At 40.9% G+C, this 19,862-nt stretch overlaps 1 protein-coding gene across 5 annotated transcripts in view; it reads left to right on the forward strand.

Annotated features, from left to right (window-relative positions):
* Window positions 1-19,862, forward strand: part of ITGAV (integrin subunit alpha V) — a 68,774-nt gene that overhangs the window by 11,011 nt on the left and 37,901 nt on the right. For 4 of the 5 annotated variants that reach the window (XR_012650401.1, XR_012650402.1, XM_075027957.1 and 1 more), the window contains exons 1-3: window positions 2,578-2,915; window positions 7,452-7,579; window positions 19,730-19,821. Coding sequence is in view for 3 of the 5 variants with exons in the window: in XM_075027957.1 (XP_074884058.1) it covers window positions 2,758-2,915; window positions 7,452-7,579; window positions 19,730-19,821 (378 nt within the window). In the remaining 2 variants the exon portion in view is untranslated. Of the gene's footprint in view, window positions 1-2,577; window positions 2,916-7,451; window positions 7,580-19,729; window positions 19,822-19,862 lie in introns of those variants that run through there. The other variant, XM_075027959.1, reaches the window with a different exon arrangement.

Consider the following 19,862-nt stretch of genomic DNA (forward strand, 5'->3'; position numbering starts at 1 on the left):
GTAAGTATGAAAAATATGTATTATTTACTGCTTAGAGTGGAGCAACAGTGCTGCAGGGTTGCGCAAATATTAAGGCAAGTATTTCTAGATGGGAGGAAACGGTTCAGTCATAAAGCATTTTTAAAATCCAAAACTCTTAACTCACAATGCCTTTTCAACAAAAACAATTTGTTGCAAAATCCTCTCGCTTTCTAGCCTTCTTTTCTTTTTTTCCCCTTATATTGGTAATTTTTCCAAATGAACTTGCAAAAAAATTTTAACAGTAGGTAAGTAGCAGTAGGCTTGTCCAGAATCCATGGTGTATGATACAGCTTACATATTTTACATCCAGCTTTTAAAAGGTTGCCATTGCTCAGCCTCTTTCTCTTAGTCTATTGTATTTTCTGTTGGTTTCAAGACTACTTAATTTAGCTTGCATGTTAACATAAAATCTGACTGGATTAAGATAGAACAACATTGAAGTTTTTAATTTAAAGCAACTTTCTTTATTCATTTAGTGAGAAATTGAAATGATCACCCAATATCAAAGTTCAGTTCTTCCCCTTGGAATCCTTTCTATATTACACTTTTTTTTCTTGTAAGCCTAAATACCATGGTATCAGTGAACCTAGGCTGATTGGACATTGCTTAAAAAAACCAAAACAAAACCAAAAACCAAACAGTGACTGTAAATTTGCACTCCAAGGGAAAACAGGAAACTGATACTGAATATGATTCATTAGTTGGTGATGAAGAAAGCACTTTTTTGTTGTTGTTTTTGTGAAAGGCCCTTGGGTTATTTGAAGGAATAATTCATGAAAAGGAAGACACAGTGTTTAATGCACCTAGTTCAAAGTTTTAATATACTACTTTGTGTACACTGAATTAAGCCAACTGCATCAAAACTTCAGGAATACTTAATGATTATTAAATCATGTCTGTCTTCAGTAGGTTAACTAGAAGTTCGTTTGCAAACATTATGCTTCTGACTGTATTAGGCTGCCTGCCAGTATTCCTGATCATTTTAATTATTTTCTGCCATGGTGATTGCTCTCTATTGAAAACATTCTCAATAAGTGGCTTCTAATTTTGCTCACTCTGAATCTTGTTGGCTCTACCTAAGGCACCTGATGTTTTTTAGAACTGAGCCTGTAAAAGTCCACTTACTGTCAATTTAACAGATTTCAAACTAAAATGATCTCCTGTAGAATCTAAGTCCAAAATTTCACCAGTTCAAAAGTTTGGGGGGGAGTTATAGCAGTATTTTAGAAAGGCACTCTAACTGATGTAATTTCTGTTCTTGAAATTAAACAAGCCCTTTAAGGCAGGATTTTTCAATTTTTTGTTGCAGCCATTGTGTTAGAATTCATCACTTCTGTTCAAGAGGCCTCAGCATAATGTCTCTACAACCGGGTGTGTTTTGTGAGGCTTTTTCTTGTATAGCTTTGTGGGTTTTCATATGCTTATTTTATAAATGATTTTCTCTCAGGATTCTCTTACCTCTGAATCTTGGTAAGTATGTATGGGATATTTTTAACTTGTACTTAGGGTTTGAAACATCATTATTTGTTCCTTGACTTTCTGTCATGCTCACATGAGAAAACCAAAGCCAGAAGTTTAGACTTGGTGGCAACAGCATGAAACTGATTACCTGCAAACAGTATTGGGTTTTATGGATTAATATTCTGAATTAATATGAAGTAATTCCACTTTATAGGTGCTCCAGCATGTTTGTTTTTTCCTGAAATGCTGCTATACCGAGCAGATGTTAAACTCTGCTGTAGGCTGATGCGGGCAAGGCTACAACTGCCTGAGCTACCACGATGACAGTGCTAAAATCTCATGAGTGACAGGTGATCCAAGGGCCGCGAACCGTGACCGAAGATGTCCAAGCCGAACGCCCGACACCCCTTCCCCAGATGGGTAGTGCCGTGGTAAAACGGGAGGTGAGACCCATCAGGGAGGTTTTACAGACCCAGCTCTTCGCAGCCCCACACCTGCTGCTCGGCGTGCCTCTCGCTGGTGGCGGTGCAGCAGGGCTCTGCCCGGGCCCCGGGATTTCAAATTACTTCATTTAATATCGTATCATTTGGAAAATCGTTGGGTTTGTCCTCCGTGGATGGGCCCACACAGGCAGTTACTTCCCTCCCTGCTTGTATTAGCAGCTTTCCTGAAACAGATCGTCCCCAAGACTTGGTGAGAAAGGCTTTACGGGGCACGTCTTACCAGGACAGACTCCGTAAGACCAAGTATGGATGTGTCCCCCCTTCTTATTTCTAGCGCTTCTCAATGGCACTTGACCTCTCCCAGCCTTCGCAACGGCTGCGAGACCCAGATGCCTTCCTTCACCCACGGCAGATCGCAGGGCAAGTCCTCCCCCCCACCGCCCCGCAGCTGAAATTTAATCGCCCTGAAGCTCCAGCCTCTCCGCCGCGGGGAGGGCCTCTCCCTGACCGCGCGGCTGCGCTCCCCCGGCGGGGCCGGGTCCGCCGGCTGCTGGCGGAAGGGAGCGGCGCGGCGGCGGCCCGGTACGGAGCAGGGCCCGCCTCCGGCACCACATGATGCCGCTTCTCCTTCCTGCCGCCCCTGTCCCGAGGAGAAAAGGGAACTGGGCGCAGGGCGGGAGGAAGTGATTCCGCTCCCCGCCCCGCCGCCGGCCGCGGGAAACGCGCGGCCCCCCCGCCCCCTTTCACCGGCGCCGGGCAGCGCGGGGCCGGCCGCGTCCCAGCGGAGCCGCGCAGCTGTGGGCGCCCCGCGGAGGCAGCGCGGCGCCGGGCGATGGCGCGGCTGTGGCCGTGGCTGCTGGTGCTGCTGGGCGGCGAGCTGGCGCCGGGCAGCGCCTTCAACCTGGACGTGGAGCACCCGGCCGTCTACTCGGGCCCGGAGGGCAGCTACTTCGGCTTCGCCGTGGACTTCTTCGCTCCCGACCCATCCTCGTAAGTGCCCCGCGGGGCCGCTCCCGTCCCCGGTCCCGTCCCCGGGCGGCCGGCGTCTGCCGGGGCTGCCGCTCCCCGGGGCGGGGGGCCCGTGCTGGCGGCCCCCTGCCTGGTTCCGCTCCGCTTGCGGTGCGTGGGCGGCGTTGTCCCGGCGAGGTGCGAGAGCCCGGGCGGCCCGGAGGAGGGTGAGGGCGAGGATGAGGAGGGCGGTGCGGGGACCGGGAGAAGCTCCCCCGCGTCAGCAGCCGAGCCGCTACCGCTGGCTCGCAGCGCGGGCCGGGCGGAGAGCCGACGGCAGCGCGGCTCTCGGAAGGGCAGCGGGTAATCGGCGGGAGCCCTGCGCTCCGGCCCGGGAGCGCAGTGGCGGAGCCGCGCCTGCCCCCGGCCGGGCTGGCGGCCGCGGTGCCCGGACCGCAGCTGGACCCGCACCGAGGGCGGGTCTCTGCAGCGGGACCCCCCCGCTCCCCGGCGTGCGCGGGCGCGGGTGGGTACCGCGGCGGCGGAGCCCCCCTCCGGGGACGGCTCCGGCCGCTGGGACCCTTTCAGCGGGAAGCAAGATTTGGTTCTGTACGGTGGGTAAGGGTCTCTTAACGCGGCATAAACTTTGCACCGCTGGGTGTTCTGAATAGCCTTGTCGGTCCGCGGTTTATGCAAATAATGGTGTGAATAAATACGGTGCAGCAAGGCGAAGGTGTGGTGGTTTGCCTCGTTACGTCTCGCCTCGGAGGTTTTTGTCCCGTAAGTTCTGCTGTGCTCTTTTTTTGACTGCTCTGTGCAGAAGTGCTGCGTTTGACTTGCGCTCCGTCTGTGCGGGTCACAAAGCTGGTGGGGAGTCTGGGGAAGAAAAAGTTCCGTGTAAATGCTCTCCACGACTGCTTCCTGAATATGTTCTCCTTTCACGTTAAATGAAAACTAAGCAACGTGCAGTAGCTGCTGCATTTCAGACTTTTGGATAGTCGTGTCACTAACTTCAAAGTCGTGGTGTTGCCGTAATGAATTTAGTCTGTGTTTCTCAAGTGCAGGCTACATTAAGACCTGGTTTTTGCCACTTTTTTTGCCTTCCTTTCCCACCTTAAGAAAGGGCTGTAAAGTTGGAAGAGCTGCTGGCCTTTGTCACGCTGAGGGGATTTTCTCTTTCTCGTAGAACTTTATAAACAAATTCTGTAGCTATTGAGCAAGTCTTTTTGCAGTACATAAGCTAGCATTGTTTGCATTTCTTTATTGCCTACAAATACTAGAAGTCATCCTGTCTTAACTTGCGTGTTGCAACGTCTTTCTGTGCTATCTTAATCTTTTAAGTCTCAGCACTAAAAGAAAAAACGTTCTATTTGTGTTCCTCCCTTTATGTTTAAGTCAGCATGTGTGGATGCAAAGTTATCAGGAGACTGGTAAATACATGTAGTAAACTTTCTTCCTTGCTTTCTGATAAGGAAAAACATGACCCAGCTCTCATTGAAATCACTATTTGGAACCTTTCCGTTATTTTTATAATAACTATTGACCAAAAAGCACGTGGCTGTAAAAGAAGACAGTGTTGGCTTTTTTTTTTTTAACTTTGAACATTAGTGGTTTTCAGACAGCGTGGAAGATTCCTTCCTGTTTTTAAGGGACTGTTCTCAATTTTTTGGTGTGACTAGAAGTTAGTCTGTATCTGCGAAGCCAAACCCTAGTACTGCACTTAATCTTAAATTTAAGCTCATAGTTGAAACTAAGTACCTATGCAACTTTCACAGGAAGAGGCACTAGTAGTGTTAAATTTTGAATTTATGCCTACGGAGGCTGATACTTTGCCTCCTGAAATAGTCAGAGATACTTGTATACAGTTTCCTCCAGACATGGGCCCATGTCTTCCCCATCCTTCAAGAAGGATCAACGCACACACCCCACAGACTGTAATGCCTGCAGGTGCCCTCGAGCTGTTGGAGGGGAAAGAAAGGTGGTGATGAACAGCAGCGAGCGCAGCAATGTCTGCAGTTAAATCTTAAGTAAAAAAACTGAGTGAACTGTTTTGCAGCATGATTAACAAAAGGCATTTAGTAAAATGAGCCTTGTTACATGGTTTCTATTGAGTGTCACGTGTGTCACTTGGTTCCTACACCTTTGTTGTTGCTTCATTGAATTTTTATTTATCACCTGCTCTTTACATGAGTAGTAGAGATTAAGTAAATTTAGTTGAGCTAAAGCTATTTGGATTGACTAGCCTGACAACAAAGGAGTGTTATTTATTCTTGAATGCTCAAGCTGCTGTTTCATAGTCTATTTTCACCTGCTGGATACCAAAATAAAGCATATTTAGAAGTCCAGTATGAAAGACCTATTCCAGGAGTCAAAGTGGTAGTCTTGTATCAGGGTGCTATTGGTGCCTGACAGGGCATAACTATAGGAAGTGACTGAACATAACTTCATAAAAACTGAAAAAGGTTTCTCATGCATGCCATGGTTTTAAAAGACTTGCATTTGATAGTCAGTCTTCCAGGATACAAGTACATGGAAATACCAGTTTCTCTTTATCGGCCCGTGGCAAAGCACCGACAAGTGATTATTCCTGTAAGTACAGCTACCAAAGTTGAACTTCTGAGAATGTCAATACACTCCCAGACTTGTCCACAGCACCGTGTTGGGGCAGATGGTTGCATCATGTAAGAGATAGGCAGCATCAAAGCATAGATGGTGTATTCCCATAGAAATAACAATTTTCCCTGTACTCCCCCTTTCTCAAAGTATGTGGACTAGAGACTTTTTTGTATTTAGGTAATTTGTATATTATTATCAGACCTATGACAAAATCTGCTTATTTGGTCTATGATGATAAAAATGCATTTTTTTGCTTTGGGAGAAGAGGTGACTAAACCTTTGTGGAGTCCCATAATGATTCCTTTATTGGTAATCTTGTTAATAAATTTCATCACAAAGATTATCTTAAGAAAGATTTTAAATACATGAAAGAATGGGAATGATTTAATTTTTTTTTAAACAAGTATTTAATTTGGGGGGCTTCTCAAAAAGCTAGTGATGCAAGAGTGAAGTGGGAGGCAAGCTACCACTTGTTTAATAGATTGTAATTATAGTAATTAAGGTGTTTCTTTACTTGACATTAGGGTGTTTATTTTTAAGCATTTCTGTTACGCCCAGAGAGAACATTTTAAGTTGATTAAAGCATTCCGAATTCTTGTTCTTGGAATCTAGAGAGTCTAGGAATGGCAACTAAGGAAAACAAATAGATTAATTTTCTATCAGGGTCCACACCAGGAAATTTTTGAAGTTCTGGAAAGTCACATGAGTTGAACACTAGTAGCTTATGTTGGTCTTCATATGAATTGAGCATTGATGAGGTGTTACATATTTATACCTGGTATTTACACGTTAAGAAATACAAACTTAGCTCTGTGCTAAAGTGAAGTCTGGAAGATGGCTGTGAAAACCAGAGCAAGTTTGGTAAGTCTGGATCTGCCTACCTGTAGACATTCTCTCCAACCAGTCTTGCAGCTTCTTCAGCTAACCTGATTTCAAAACTAAATAACCGTAATGCCTGATACGGGATGATAAGACTTGCTCTTGCAAGCTATATTCTCTCTTCAGCAGTCTAAACGGAAACAACAGAGCAGATTCGGATGAAAGGAAGCATTTAGTCTTCTATATGTCTTTGTCTATACTTCAAATGGACTTCCTCGGGAAAGCACTGATGAGTCAAGTGTGTCTCAGAGGTGTCAGAGTTCCTGGAAGATGTTAATAACCTTGTTGGAAGTTGCTAAGAACCTTGTTTGGTCTGGCTTTTTATTCGGTCTGTTTCTTACTTTGCAACTTCTGAATTTTACCAGCTGCACAGGCGTAATCTCGTAGCAGTTTGTACATAGAGTGCACTTAACGTGTTCATATGAGCAGAGATTTGTAAAAGCACAACAGATATTAATAAGAAAATGATTACTGTGTAATGAATTTCAGTAAAGTTTCATTAATGTACAGACCTATGGTTGACACTCACTTGGGTACTTGGACATTCTTTTTAAAAGAACGTTTGCTAATACTAGGCTGACTCACCGCTTGGTGCCTTCTGAGCTCAGAAACACTACTGTTTTGTTTATGTATTGTTTCCATTTTTGACTGACTTCCTTGAATTACTCTGATGTACAAAATTAACCAGAAATTATGACAGCTGATGACTTTCCTAAATTACAGAAGTACATGATTTCCTGTTCTGCTGCATACATACATATTTTTGAAAGGAAAAAAAAAATACTATAAAAGGTATTTATCTCATTTTAAATGTCTTTTTAAGTAGGACAGAATTATTTTCTCTCTCTTCTTTTGTCTCTTCTTTTTGGTAAATGTGGTTTTTTTGCCTGCTTTTGCTTGCAGAAAAGAGGGACTCAGGACTAAAACCTAATATGAAAGTCTCTGAAACTCAAAGTAGTTCTAGTCAGATTTAGATTTGAATGGGCAAGGGTTTTGCTTTATTAACTCTTTGGGCGTCATAAAGTAACAACATCTGTGCCTTAGGTGGCGAAACCTTTGTTGTTTTCCTTCTTTTTACTGCAGGATATTTCTTCTGGTGGGAGCTCCAAAGGCAAACACTACCCAGCACAACATCGTAGAAGGAGGCCAGGTGCTCAAATGTAACTGGAATTCAAACAGAAACTGCCAGCCGATTGTATTTGACTCCACAGGTAACATGTACTTCATGATAAGGGGCGATGGGGTGTCCCTGCTCTAATCCTAGTGTGAGGAAGCAGAAGGGATTCAGATTCACTTGGGGTTTCTCGATGGTCAATGTGAATGCAGCTGATTTTGGACTGGCAACTAGTCAAGGCTTGGTTTGCTGTGGTGTGTAGTTTTTTGGGTTTTTTTCCCCTCTCTTTTACAATTCTGTTGTCCTTGGTATGTGCTGAAAGCCTGAGTGAGCATACATTATCCTTCGTTTGTTTTAACCTATTTCTGTTTTTCTTCTGTACTTCCCAGCAATGCAGAAACATTTAGCAACCTAATTCCCAACAAACCTCAAAGGGTTTATTGCCTGTTAAGAATATGGCATGTGAGGAAAGATACTTTTTAATACCAGCAAAGGCGGTATAGGCAGAAATACTCACAAGTTTAATCTAAAACTGGGAGTATAAACTTCAAACTGTGGAAGAAATTTCTTTTTTTATTTTTCCTCTCAGATGTAGCTTCACAGAATTTGTGACATTTATGATAGCAGCACTTAGGGTGCCTCAGGTCAGAGGCATTACTTACCCATTTCTGAAGTATACTAAGGTCGATCAGCGACAATACTGACATTAAACATTTCACTCACTCTTCATGCTCTGGTACACATAGTGATTTCCACAAGCTGTGGCAGGTCATATGAGAACGCGCTGCATGTGCTTTTCTGCTTGAGCCATTCAGCGTTGAATCCTGTTTTCCACAGCGTGTTTCAGACCAGTGGAAAAACCTTTCCGTGGCATGGGAGTGGATTAGCAAGACCCATGTGGTAGGGCAGAGGAAACACCTGTGCTTTTAAGGTCTGTTTGGTTATAATTCATTCTTACCTCTGCTGGTATTTTGACTCAGCAGTCTAAAGGCTGTTAGGTTTATGCAGCCTTCATAAATCATGTACGATACAGCGGAGAAGCTGTTCTTCCAATTCCATTGTCAAGGTATACCACAAAATGTTGTTGGTGTTCATATTTCTGAAGTCTCCACATGTTTTTCTAAAAACTACTACGTTACCAGTTCTCTTGTGAAATAAAGAATGACGTACATAATGGTACACGCAAAACCCAAGTCATTATCAGTCTCTTTACTTCACTCTACAGGAATGTTTCTGCCTGATTATTTAAGATCTCTAGTAAGCTGCAAAGTGTGACATGTCTGCATCAGTGTAAGACAGCAAAAATTGTGGTGTGGTGGTTTTTTGGTTTTGTTTTGTTTTTACTTTGGGCTTATTGTTTACTAGAATACAAATGTGGTTTTTGTTTGTTTGGGTTTTATTTTAAAAGAAAGAATCTAGATGTCCCTAATTAATAATCACCAGTAATATAATAGCCAAAAAACTTCCGGTAGGGAAAGATGAACCACCTGGGTAGGTTCTAGTTGCATCTTCCAATGGGAATTGCAGTGCATTTATGTGTTTATACTGTGAACATTTGCAATAGGCTTTTCTGTATGCCTGGCAGCATAAATAGATACAGAGGCTCTGCTGCTTTTCTGTGTGTCTGTGCTTAAGGTATATGCTACTGGGCAAACAAATAGTGTTTTGCTTATAATTGGCCTTTAAGTAATGGGCATGTTAATCGCTTGAAATTTAACAGTAGAAATAGCAGGATTTTTTTCGGGCACATTTTAACTCATCCTAGCTTTCTGGCAATGAATTGGGAAATAATGCATTTGTCCATTATTCCCTGGGTGAAAAGGGGCATTGTATTTCAGCATAATAAAATAATAAATGCACTGAGACAAAATAAAATGTCTTTTTCTTTGTGCATAATACAATGGTTGATTCCCTATGTTACGATGACAATGTCTTACTGCCAACACAGTGTAACCCCCCACTCCTGCCTGCCCCTACCTCATAAGGTAGCAGGAGTTAGGGAAGACTTGTGATTCCATTTGCAGGAAATAGGAAGCAGAAGATTTGACCACTGACTTGTGGTGCTAATGCAAAGGTGCTTTTTGTAGATGACTCAACCTCTGCAAGAATTCAGGTTCATCCATCGCTACTTCAACATTTGCATAAATATGATTTGTAACTCCAGAGGTATTGCTTAGCCCTGCAATTCAAGGCAGACTTTTATTCCTGCCCCCAAGATTGTTTAGCTGTTTTTTTTAATGGAAAAAGCAGCACAGGTTCTGCGTAATTAATTAGATGGGTTTCTTCAGAGTTCTTTTCTAATTGTTTACAGCTAGTGAGAAATCTGACCTGTGAAAATAATGAGAACATCTCTACTTGTGGCTTTTTTCTGTTTACCTGTTGGTGCCAAACTGCCTACGTGGGGTTGTAAAAAACTCATGCTCCTGTTCCTCCTCCTGCTTCCTTGTGCCAGATAGCGTAGCTAGCAGATCCTGGACGAGGCCAAGCCACTGTGTCTTGCACGCAGCATCTGAGAGCAAGGAAGAGGCCATGTTTCTGTGCTGTGAATGTAGCAAGGGAACGGAGGAAAGAGCGAGTCTTGTTCTGACGGTGTGAGGTTGTGCTTGTCCGCTTGTCTCGTGGTTGTATCACAAATGAATTTGAGAGTAGCGTTTTACAGAGATCCACCAAGCAAGGTTTTTTTTTTCTCTCTCAATTATTATTATTTTTTCTTCTTAAACATTCCTTGTTTTTTAGTTAAGTTTTCCTCAAGTTTTATGGGTCCTTTTTTTCTTCCCCATCCATACAAAGGCCACACTGAGCTCAGCTGCACAGCAGTGACTGCACAGAGTTGGGTTTTATTTTCTAACACTTGCTTTTGGCTTTAATATCATATTAGCACAGGAGTGTGGCCATTTCCATGAGACAAATGCCACAGCTATTAGGTTGCCCAAGAGAGAAGGTACTGGCTGCTTTATGTTAATCTTTGCAGGAGGAGTCATTTAAGCCCTTACCTTATACCAGTATTGCTTGTTACTTGCATTTACGTTCACCCCAGCTACTCTGGAGGAAAGCAATAAGTTGTTAAGCTGATAGTTCCTGGTAGTACCAAATGTACTACTTTTGTTTATTCCTTCCTGTGCATGACAACTTGGCTCTTTCAGGAGGGGAGCTGGGCAATAGCAGTCCACTCATGGAACTCGCATAGCTCTCATGCTGAAAATATATGTATTTCCCTCCCTTTCATGCCCTCCCCACCATCCTGTAACATAAAAAAACCCCTTATTAAAGTGCATATTACAATTTTTAAACTGCTGGCTGAAAAGAAATGTTCTTTCACTGTTCTTACACAGCGTATTTTCTCATTTAAAACAGCAATATATTTGCAAAGGGGAAGAGGGATCTCCCCTTGTTCTAGATCTCCCAGTACAATGGTTACACTCATGTAAAAATCCAGTAGAGAATATTCTGTATATATGTCTGTGTGTGTGTGTTTCTGTGCATATTATAATAATTGCTTTTGACGTTCTGGTATACATGGTGGCTTTGGAAGGGAAAATGTTTATATCGCACATTAACACTTCCCAAATGTAAAGATGCTTCGCTGTGGGGCTTCTGAGCATTTTAGCATTGACATCAGTTGGCTTTGATTTAACATAGTTATGACTATGTGAAAATTGCATAACAAACATGTGTGGTAGAACATGCCCTCAAATTCAGGGGTGTGTATAGCTGTGCTGCATGTGCTTGTGTGTACATGGCCAGAAAGTTAGGGTTGGTTTTTTTTTTTTTTTTATTAAAGGCTTTCAAGTATCATTAGGCATGCATTTCTGGCTGGCTCGTGCTCTTAGAAGCACATAAAGGTTAAAGTTAAAAAGGAACCAACCACCAGAGCAAGCTTCCTCACATGCATGCTTTCATTGACGCTGTTGCAAAACTGAAATAGGAAGCAGTGCTTGTATCTCTTGCTTTAACAGATTATCCTGCAAATCTAGATAGAAATAGATCTGATTAAAAAGTGCTATGTAAGTGATGAACTTTTTTTGCCTTATTCCTGTTTACCTTGTTAATTCAGTAGCTAAATGTGCCACTGTCACAAAACTGAAGTTTCTGGTATTTGTATTCTTGTATATCTTGACTTCTTACTACAGTTGCCACAGCATTACCACAATTTCGATTGAATTGTTACGAAAAATATTTGGGATTTTTTCCCCTCAGTTAACTTTCAGAGTTTCAGAATGTGTAGGAGGCTGTAGTTTTTCAGGACCAGCACCAGGGGGAAATTCACATTCGCAAGATAATGTATACTTCAAAATTGTCATAAGCGTAAACAATGTTAGTAAATCCTTTCCTTTGCAAGACATTTTACATTTCATGTTCAAATTACCAAAACCCACAAGTTACAGGTCAAGGTGGGTAAATATTTGTCTTCATTCTTATCCATTCTCCACACCAGATAATTTTGTGACTGAAAATTTAGGGTTTTTTTTTTCCTCTAATCCATAACAATAGGGGAATATTCTGAATCTTACAAAGAAGAAAGAATCTGGGAAAGCAAATGGTGGAAAACCTGCTTTTACAGCTTGCTGAGCCCTAGTACTAGAGGTGGTTCCTCTCTTAGAACGCTGAACAGTTGGCTTCATCTGCCAGCTGCTTAGCAGCTTTTTCCAGGAAAAACATATTTCTTGTAGGTACACTGTGAAAGGAATGCATGTAATATAGCAGTCCATTTTCTGTTTCTGATCAGTTTTGAGACAAAGGTCCAAACCCATTTGTTTTAAAGACACATCTATTCTCCGTCTCCTTTTCTCCTTCCACAGCCTTCACAGACTAGCATAGCAAAGCTTGCATAGATAGTACCAAATATTACTGAAAGTATTTCCATAGTCTTGCTCAGGGAGAAGATTCTTCAAAAGTTTAAGGTTTTTCTGAGAGTTATAATTATTTCGTATAGTTGTCCATTTTTTGTATATAAAATTAAACATGTTTTTCTGTGCAGGAGGAGGATCAAAAGCTCACTTTTGAGCCAGACAACAAAACCAGTGAGCAGAGGTGTGGTCAAACATGCTTTTTAGGAAAACCAGCAAGTGATCTTTATGTATTTTATAGTTTGGCATACGTGGAATAGCAGGGTGGATACACTTAGCTAATTGTCTGACATCTAGATAAATACCTCCATTATTTGGCCATGGAATTTTAGAGAGCAGGATCACTCTGAATTTTCATTCTGACAAACAAAAAGTTGTTCAGGGATCCCTGTAACCAGTTGGAGTTAATCAGACTGTACACATGTGAGCAATATGTAGCAAATTAATGTAAACCAAGTGAGTTTCCTATGTGCTTGTTTTCCAAAAGGAAACAATCTTCATAATTATTCATATTATTTTACTTTTCATCTTTGTGGTCCTAGCTCTTCATCAGTCAAGAATAGTGGGAAATGGTTTGGTACAAATAGCATTTCTTCATGCTCCCATGGCTTTTCATAAAAAATGTAACAAAACAGTTTTGTGATGATGAAGTTTCTCTTGCAAAAATCTGCCATTTTTTAAAAGAAAACTTTAATTGAGAAACGTACTTGCTCCAGTACAGCATGCAGCTCTTTGTCAACATCAAAAAGTGCAGTACTGAGAGTGTTTCAAGAGCTTCTGCATTTAGAATAATCTGATGAAATGCAGACAGCTCTATGAACTGTTACAAAGGAAAATATGCTCATAAAACAACTTTGAACTTCTATGCTAATGAATTGCAGATTTCTTGAGCAGATTTCATTTTTAGCGCAGAAAGATCTGCTTGCTCAATGTATTGTTTTGCTCTTCTGGTAAGTTGTCATTCCTTCTTTTGGTAAAAGCTTTCCCTATGGCTTTTGTTCTCTATATCAGATCTCAGAATTCAAGATTGGGGAAACTTACAGAAGCTGTTGAATACTAAAACCTAAGAGCATCTCAAATGTTTTCAGCTCTGTGTGGTGTGTTTTTATTGCTTTGGAAAAAGAAGTCAGTGTAGCCTCTGGCTGCAAAAAGTTTTGTCACTTTGACAGTTGTACTGTCCCTCCTTTTCTCCCCCTTCCCATGTGTTTTGACCATCAGAGTAATTTTAGAGAAATGGTTTGTTCTTAAATATTTTTGGATTAAATTCTTTTAAGACTGGTTATCTTGGTCTGTCCTAAGAGAGGAGAAAGAAGCTTTTGAAGAGGAAAATACTTATAAAAAAAGCTCTCCCGATTCCTCCTTAGGTTTCCACATTTGGTTTTTTTTCTATCCCCAAGTGGGTGATTCTAGACAATAGGAGTCTTTGTTTGGAAGCCTAAACCACTGGTTTGGCATGGCTGTATCTATCTGTGACCTATTTAGTTTGAAGTGGGTATTTTTACTGCCTTGTGCAGCTTTGTGCTGTAGCATTGCACAGCGTAAGATCTGCTGATGTTGGGACGTTATGACTGGAGTGGGTGTCATGAGTTTATATTTGCCTTTTGGAGATTTTGATCATTGGTGCAAATAAGTCAATTGTTCATAACTCCATCCTTTCCACTTACAGAATAAGGAGATGGATAAGGAAGCGTGGGATAGGTTGGTATTTTGTGCAAATAGCGTGCTTTAACAAAGTACTGTTTTATTTTTAGGTGATGGTTTTATTGGTATTAGGGTGCAATCGGTATGGGGATTTCAATCTCAAAGGCTGTCTATTTAATCAACAATAAAGCAGTAAATCGTGTGAAGACCATTCATTTGTTTGTAGTAAAATGGATTGATTTTTGTCTTGCTAAATCTATCATTACCTCAGTCCCATTGAAGTTTGGTTGTTACCCTTATCGTGTGTGCTGGTGTAACTGAAGTCTGCGTTGGGCTCTGTGTACTGCTCGGAATACAAAGGAGGGCGGCAGAATGTGTAAGGCCTCCTCTGCATGTTGTTATAGCTGACAGTGGAAAAATGCTCATGCTTTTGTGATTAGGTAGGCTCCGGCACGAATACTGTTGGCTCTCTGCGTGTGTGTAGCTGGATCTCAACTGTATGACTAGTTGGGGAAAAAAAAAGTGTCTGTCTTATGTTAGGCAAAGGGAAAAGATGCTTTTGTTCCAGCACTGCCTGGGTGAAGAAGCAGGATTCATACCTCAGAAGAGGGAAGTGGAATAGGGGGAAGCTCTGTATTCCCGTCTCCGTGAGTCATTAACAAAACACTGTGGCTAAACCAAGGTTGCTAAACCATCATCTGCCTCACAGCATGGGGAGTTTCAAGTAAAGATAAGCTTGTACTCACTCTTGCCTCATTAACTGAGGTTGAAATTGCTGAGATTTTGGGTGGAAGATGGCTAGCTTTATAGTACATAAAGTTCTCCTATTATAAAAACAGTGCTCTTATAAAATATACAAGTTTGTCTTTCTTTTGGCTAGCTGCATAAAGTTTTCCCTTTATCTGAAGGGGCAACATAATTTGTGTTGAATTGGCATAGTTAACGAAGAGATTTATTTTAATGGAAATTCTATGAATTGGGTGACTTGAAATTTTGCAACTTCGTAAGTATTCATAGTATGACAACACTGAACCAGGCTTCATCAGTGCACTGCCTCTTGACTCATGATTATCTCAGTTAAGTCTGGCACTCAAGATCAGGGGCAAATGTTTTAGTTCAGTTTTCTCATTACCATGCAAACAGGCGGGCTGCAAGTTACAACTCGATCCACTTACTCAACTGCAATCATTTTGTACTAACACCATTGTTTCTGTAACTGACAACATTTACATTGGAAAAAGAAGGCCCCAACTATCCCAAGCTGATAGCCAAAAGAAATCCAGCACTGAAAGAACTTTTGATCTTTTTATTAGAGTTGGAGGATGGCTTAAACTGTTTTGTTTTCTCCTTTTTCTGCGATTTCTACTCAGCATCTCTCCATGTTAGTTTCTATTTATAAATTTAAATCCTGTGTTACACAGTAAAGTGACAAAGTTCCATTGGTACAGCAGCAACAACGCACCTATGTAGTGGATTTTTAAAGCAATTCTGTCCCTGCCTTGACAACCCCATCACCCCACCTGGAAAGTACTTTGTGAGACAAAGCACTGTTGACTCTCCATGTCAGCCCTTTTCCCCTAATGAAAGAGTTATGTAAAATCATCATCTGATGTCTACTACAGTGCAAGGGAGCAAAGGAAAAAACACCTCATAAGCTGCCTTTACAGATACAAAATAATACTCTATGGTAAAATGACATAATCCTGGAATTAGTGACCCATCGAGTCGAAGTCCCTGTAGCGGCTGCATTTTAGTCTGACAAATAGCATTGTGTAAAAACTCTGAATACTTTGTTGAGTAAGTCTAGTCAGAATATAGTTTGTATTGCCTAGATACATTTGTTTGAATGCCTTTTTTTAAATGTACATCATTGGTTTAAAGACATTTCTAAGGTATTCTTGAGACAGTCTACATGAATTTAGAAATACAAGAAAACCAGCAGTGGCTGTAAGAACCATTATAGTAGTATGGCTGACTATAATACATCAAAACGTCGGTCTGGATTTATAAATCCCTGTATGTTTAAATCCTACCTGTATTACAGTTTGCTTCATTTAATGTAGGTACTGTTTTTAAAGGGTGTGGGGAAGGCTTTTTTTTTTTTTTTTTAAAATAACCACCACTGAAAAGTTATATCATGATAAAATAATAATAAAGTCAGACTCTTTATACTAAAACACAGAAATGCTGAAGTCAGTCCTGTATCTTCCCATGACGAATCTACTTTATGGTATAGCTAAAACACCTGATTTAACTCTGATTTGCTTCAGTGGGTGCTCACATTTAAGTGTTCTTTATGTTTGTTTTCCCCAGTCAGGAACCCAAATGGTTTCTCATTTAAAGCAAGGGGATTTTTGATGACAGGGTGTTTTCCAGAGTTCCTCATAAAACTAGTTTTTCTTCTGGACCTGAGGGAAAGGCTCATAATCTATTTACACAGCGTTTTCCTGGGCAGAATTTTGAATGAGTGTGAGTAAATAAAGGTTACTGTTCTTTAATGGAGAGTTTACATCAGATTTGGCTTGTATTGGGCGTTTGCAATTTTTTTATCTGAAAAGTCTGTGTTTCCAATGCACGTACTTTCTACTTGATGTAGTTTTTGTGTCTTAACACACTTTCTTGTGCTAAAGCCAGTCTCGAGCTGAAACAGCAATCCCTTCTCCCCAAGACCCCCCACTTAGTTTTAGAGAACCTAAAGAAGCTTTGAATACAGGATAAACTCAATGTAAGGCATCTTCAAGTTGTAGCAGATGTTGTTTTATGTAATGTGCATCTGCACTGACATTAGACAATTTGACCAAGATGTTTGTAAATTATTTTTGCAATAGTAGCATGCTATAAATAAAATTTATTTAGCCAAATTACCTAGTGGAGCACATTTTACTATGTGGTGAGGCTTTTTTTAAGCATTAGAATTCCTGATTTGTTACTTAGGCCTTCAGAAATTATTATGCTGGCTTCTGAAGTTATGACATTTGGAACATAAAAAACTACATTTGGAACATAGTAAACTTGGGATTGTGTTCATTTGTTTTCTGATTTGGAGATTTTAGGGTTTTTTATATGCTAGCTTCTGACTATATCTCAAAGCCTAGATGTTTACCTATTAAAATAAAACTGAAGAGTGGTTTCTAATACTACCCTCATTTGAGAGCTGAATCGGGGGTTTTTCAGTACTGTAGAAAAAATAATTTTGTCCCCTAAAGATCAAGGGAGAGGGAAGTTTTTGTAGCTGCTGTCCTGGACACTGATTCTTCCTTGAGGGGTGCAGTGCCTGCACCTCAAGAATGCCCAGGGAAAAGGCAGAGAGGAGCTGTTTTGGCAGCATCTGCTGGTTAAACTACTTGGTTCCCTTCTTCTTCAGTCCAATCAACATAGACTATGGGTAGATGGCACCAGTAACCAGTACTGCCTTTTTTTTTTTTTTTTTTATTTTTTAAATTTCTTTATGCTGTCTCAGCTGATGCATTCAGCTGAAACTTGAAGGAACTGATTTCCTTAACACGTGTGATAAAATCACATTGGTGGTAATGCTGAATTGCTGCCTACTTGCTATTGCAATGCGACCATTCCTTTTGCTTGCTGCCTATTGTTTTAAACTTAAATGGCAAGTTTTCATCCTAGACACTTTTGTAGTACCTAGCACAATAGGATTCTGCTTTACACTATAAAACTACTATACTATCTTTCATTTTAGTCATACATATATAGCATTGCATGAGTATCCAAGAGTAGAGAAAGTTGTAAAATGCCATGCCATAACTATTCTCAAGTTTCTTTTGTTTAAAGCTTTGTTTGGCAAGTAAAGCAGAGAGGTTTCTTTGTATTTGAGAGTAGCTGGACAAATAGCGGATAGAAGCCAAATCTGTCTTTCTAGGCTGCATAACCTTGGGTGTGACTACAAGCAGAATAAACCAATTTTAGGTCCCTGATGTTGCCAAAAAGATAATAGTTCCCAGTCATATGTTTCTGTCTTCTCCCCAGCAGGTTAGCACTACTTTCCTCCCTGTGCAGTCAGTTGGGCTGGTCCCTGCTCCTGTTGAATATTTTTTGAGTAAGGTTTGTTTTTAGGTGGTTCATGTTGTGACTGTGTGACCAGAAGGTAATAGTGCCAAGACAGAGGCTGGCAGCAGGAACATGTGGACGGGAGCAGATGGGAACTGCTACCCCTTTTGGTGGCAGCTTCATCTGAAACTAACTCAGTCATGTAACTGCATCCTTTGAGCAAAACTGTCCGTGGGTGGATTTACATGAATTAAAGGCAAGGAAGGGAAAAGATGGTGATAAACCAGGGATTTTTAGAAGTGTGCTAAGGAGAATTCCCTATTTGGAAAACGTCTTGATCTGGGTTTGGTTTTCTGTACCATGAGGAGGTGACATGCAGATCTCCAAACTACATTTCTGTCTGTGCAAGGGTGATAGTATGAATGTTGAAGTGTACATAAAACTGCCCAGATGTGCTAATCATCAGGCCCTCCATGTATTTAGCACCTGTTCAATAAGAGAGTGGAGGAGGGGGTGACAGAAGGAAGTGGGTTTTTTTAATTACCGTTGATGAAATTAGAAAAACCCACACTAGTTCTCTGGTGCTATGTGCTTGGCATTGATTTCTACATAGTTCTAATCTAAGAGCAAACATAGTCCAGATACTTACATGTTTTGGCTGACTCTGCAGATTAGAATCACATTTGTTCTCCTTTTCATGGGATTTTCCTAATGGAAGTAACAGTCTCTTGAGACAGAACATTCTTTACAAGGTGTGAGACAAGCATGGAAGTTTTGATTCAAGTGGTCACAGGTCTCTGATTCATAGCAGGGTTGGGTTTGGGGATTTCCCCCCAGCAGCCTGTAGAAGTGATGTATGGCTGTTGACCTCCATGACTCCTTCAACTTTAGGCACTGTAAACCAGGGATCTAGGTGACTTTTTAAAAGATATATTTTTCCAGAGCGTTACATCCATTTTCTCATTAGGCTGGCAAAGTTTCCATTGTTGTTCCAGTGAAAGTACGTAAGAAACATTAATGATATAAAGAATTCTAACCTTCATGCTTGCAGAAATACCACTAATTGAGTTGCTTCCACCAACCTTCATCACCAAACAGTTAACACAGACAACAGTGCAGATTATCATTAATTTAATTTACCCTTCTGCATGGAAAACTCTTTAACATTTTTGTTACTGAATACCCTTTCACTTTACTCATAAGCTTGTGAGCGTGCTAGTTGCCATGCTTTGTACACTGCAGTGACATTCAGAATGGAGATGTTAACACTTGATAGAGTAGTAGAAGAACTTCTGTCCCAATTATAGCCAAAGGCAAAATTCACATAATTTAATCAGGGCAATATTTCTTCTAGAAGCATTAGTCCTAACTTGGCTTTGACACTGATTCTTGAGCAGTGCTGTAATCTGACTTGGAAGTCAAATATCTCAAGTATGAGCTATTCACTGTGTTGCTGTCAAAGATGCTATAAACTTTGTGCTTTTACAAGGAATCAGTGTTGTACAAATGCTTGGTATGTAAATATAGCTATGTTAGGCCCCATATGTAATAATGAATAGTAACAAAAAATCCTTTTAAAATTCTGTTTCCATGAAAGGGCGATATCCTCCAATGTTACTGTTTTCTGTTTTTCTCTGTATACATCAAAACCAATGACTTAGTTTTTTGGTGTTTGTTTTTTGTTTGTTTTTTTTTTTTAATTCTTGCTATACGGTTTGCTGTGAAATTATGCTTCTTTTTCATTTTCTTTGTAGGCAACAGAGATTTTGCTCCTGATGATCCATTAGAATTTAAGTCTCATCAGTGGTTTGGAGCCTCTGTGAGATCCAAAAATGATAAAATTCTGGTAGGTTTTTGATGCCCTTCAAATGCCTTAGTACTGGGATA

Source organism: Buteo buteo, chromosome 5 (assembly GCF_964188355.1).
Source record: "Buteo buteo chromosome 5, bButBut1.hap1.1, whole genome shotgun sequence".
NCBI classification, from domain to species: Eukaryota; Metazoa; Chordata; class Aves; order Accipitriformes; family Accipitridae; genus Buteo; species Buteo buteo.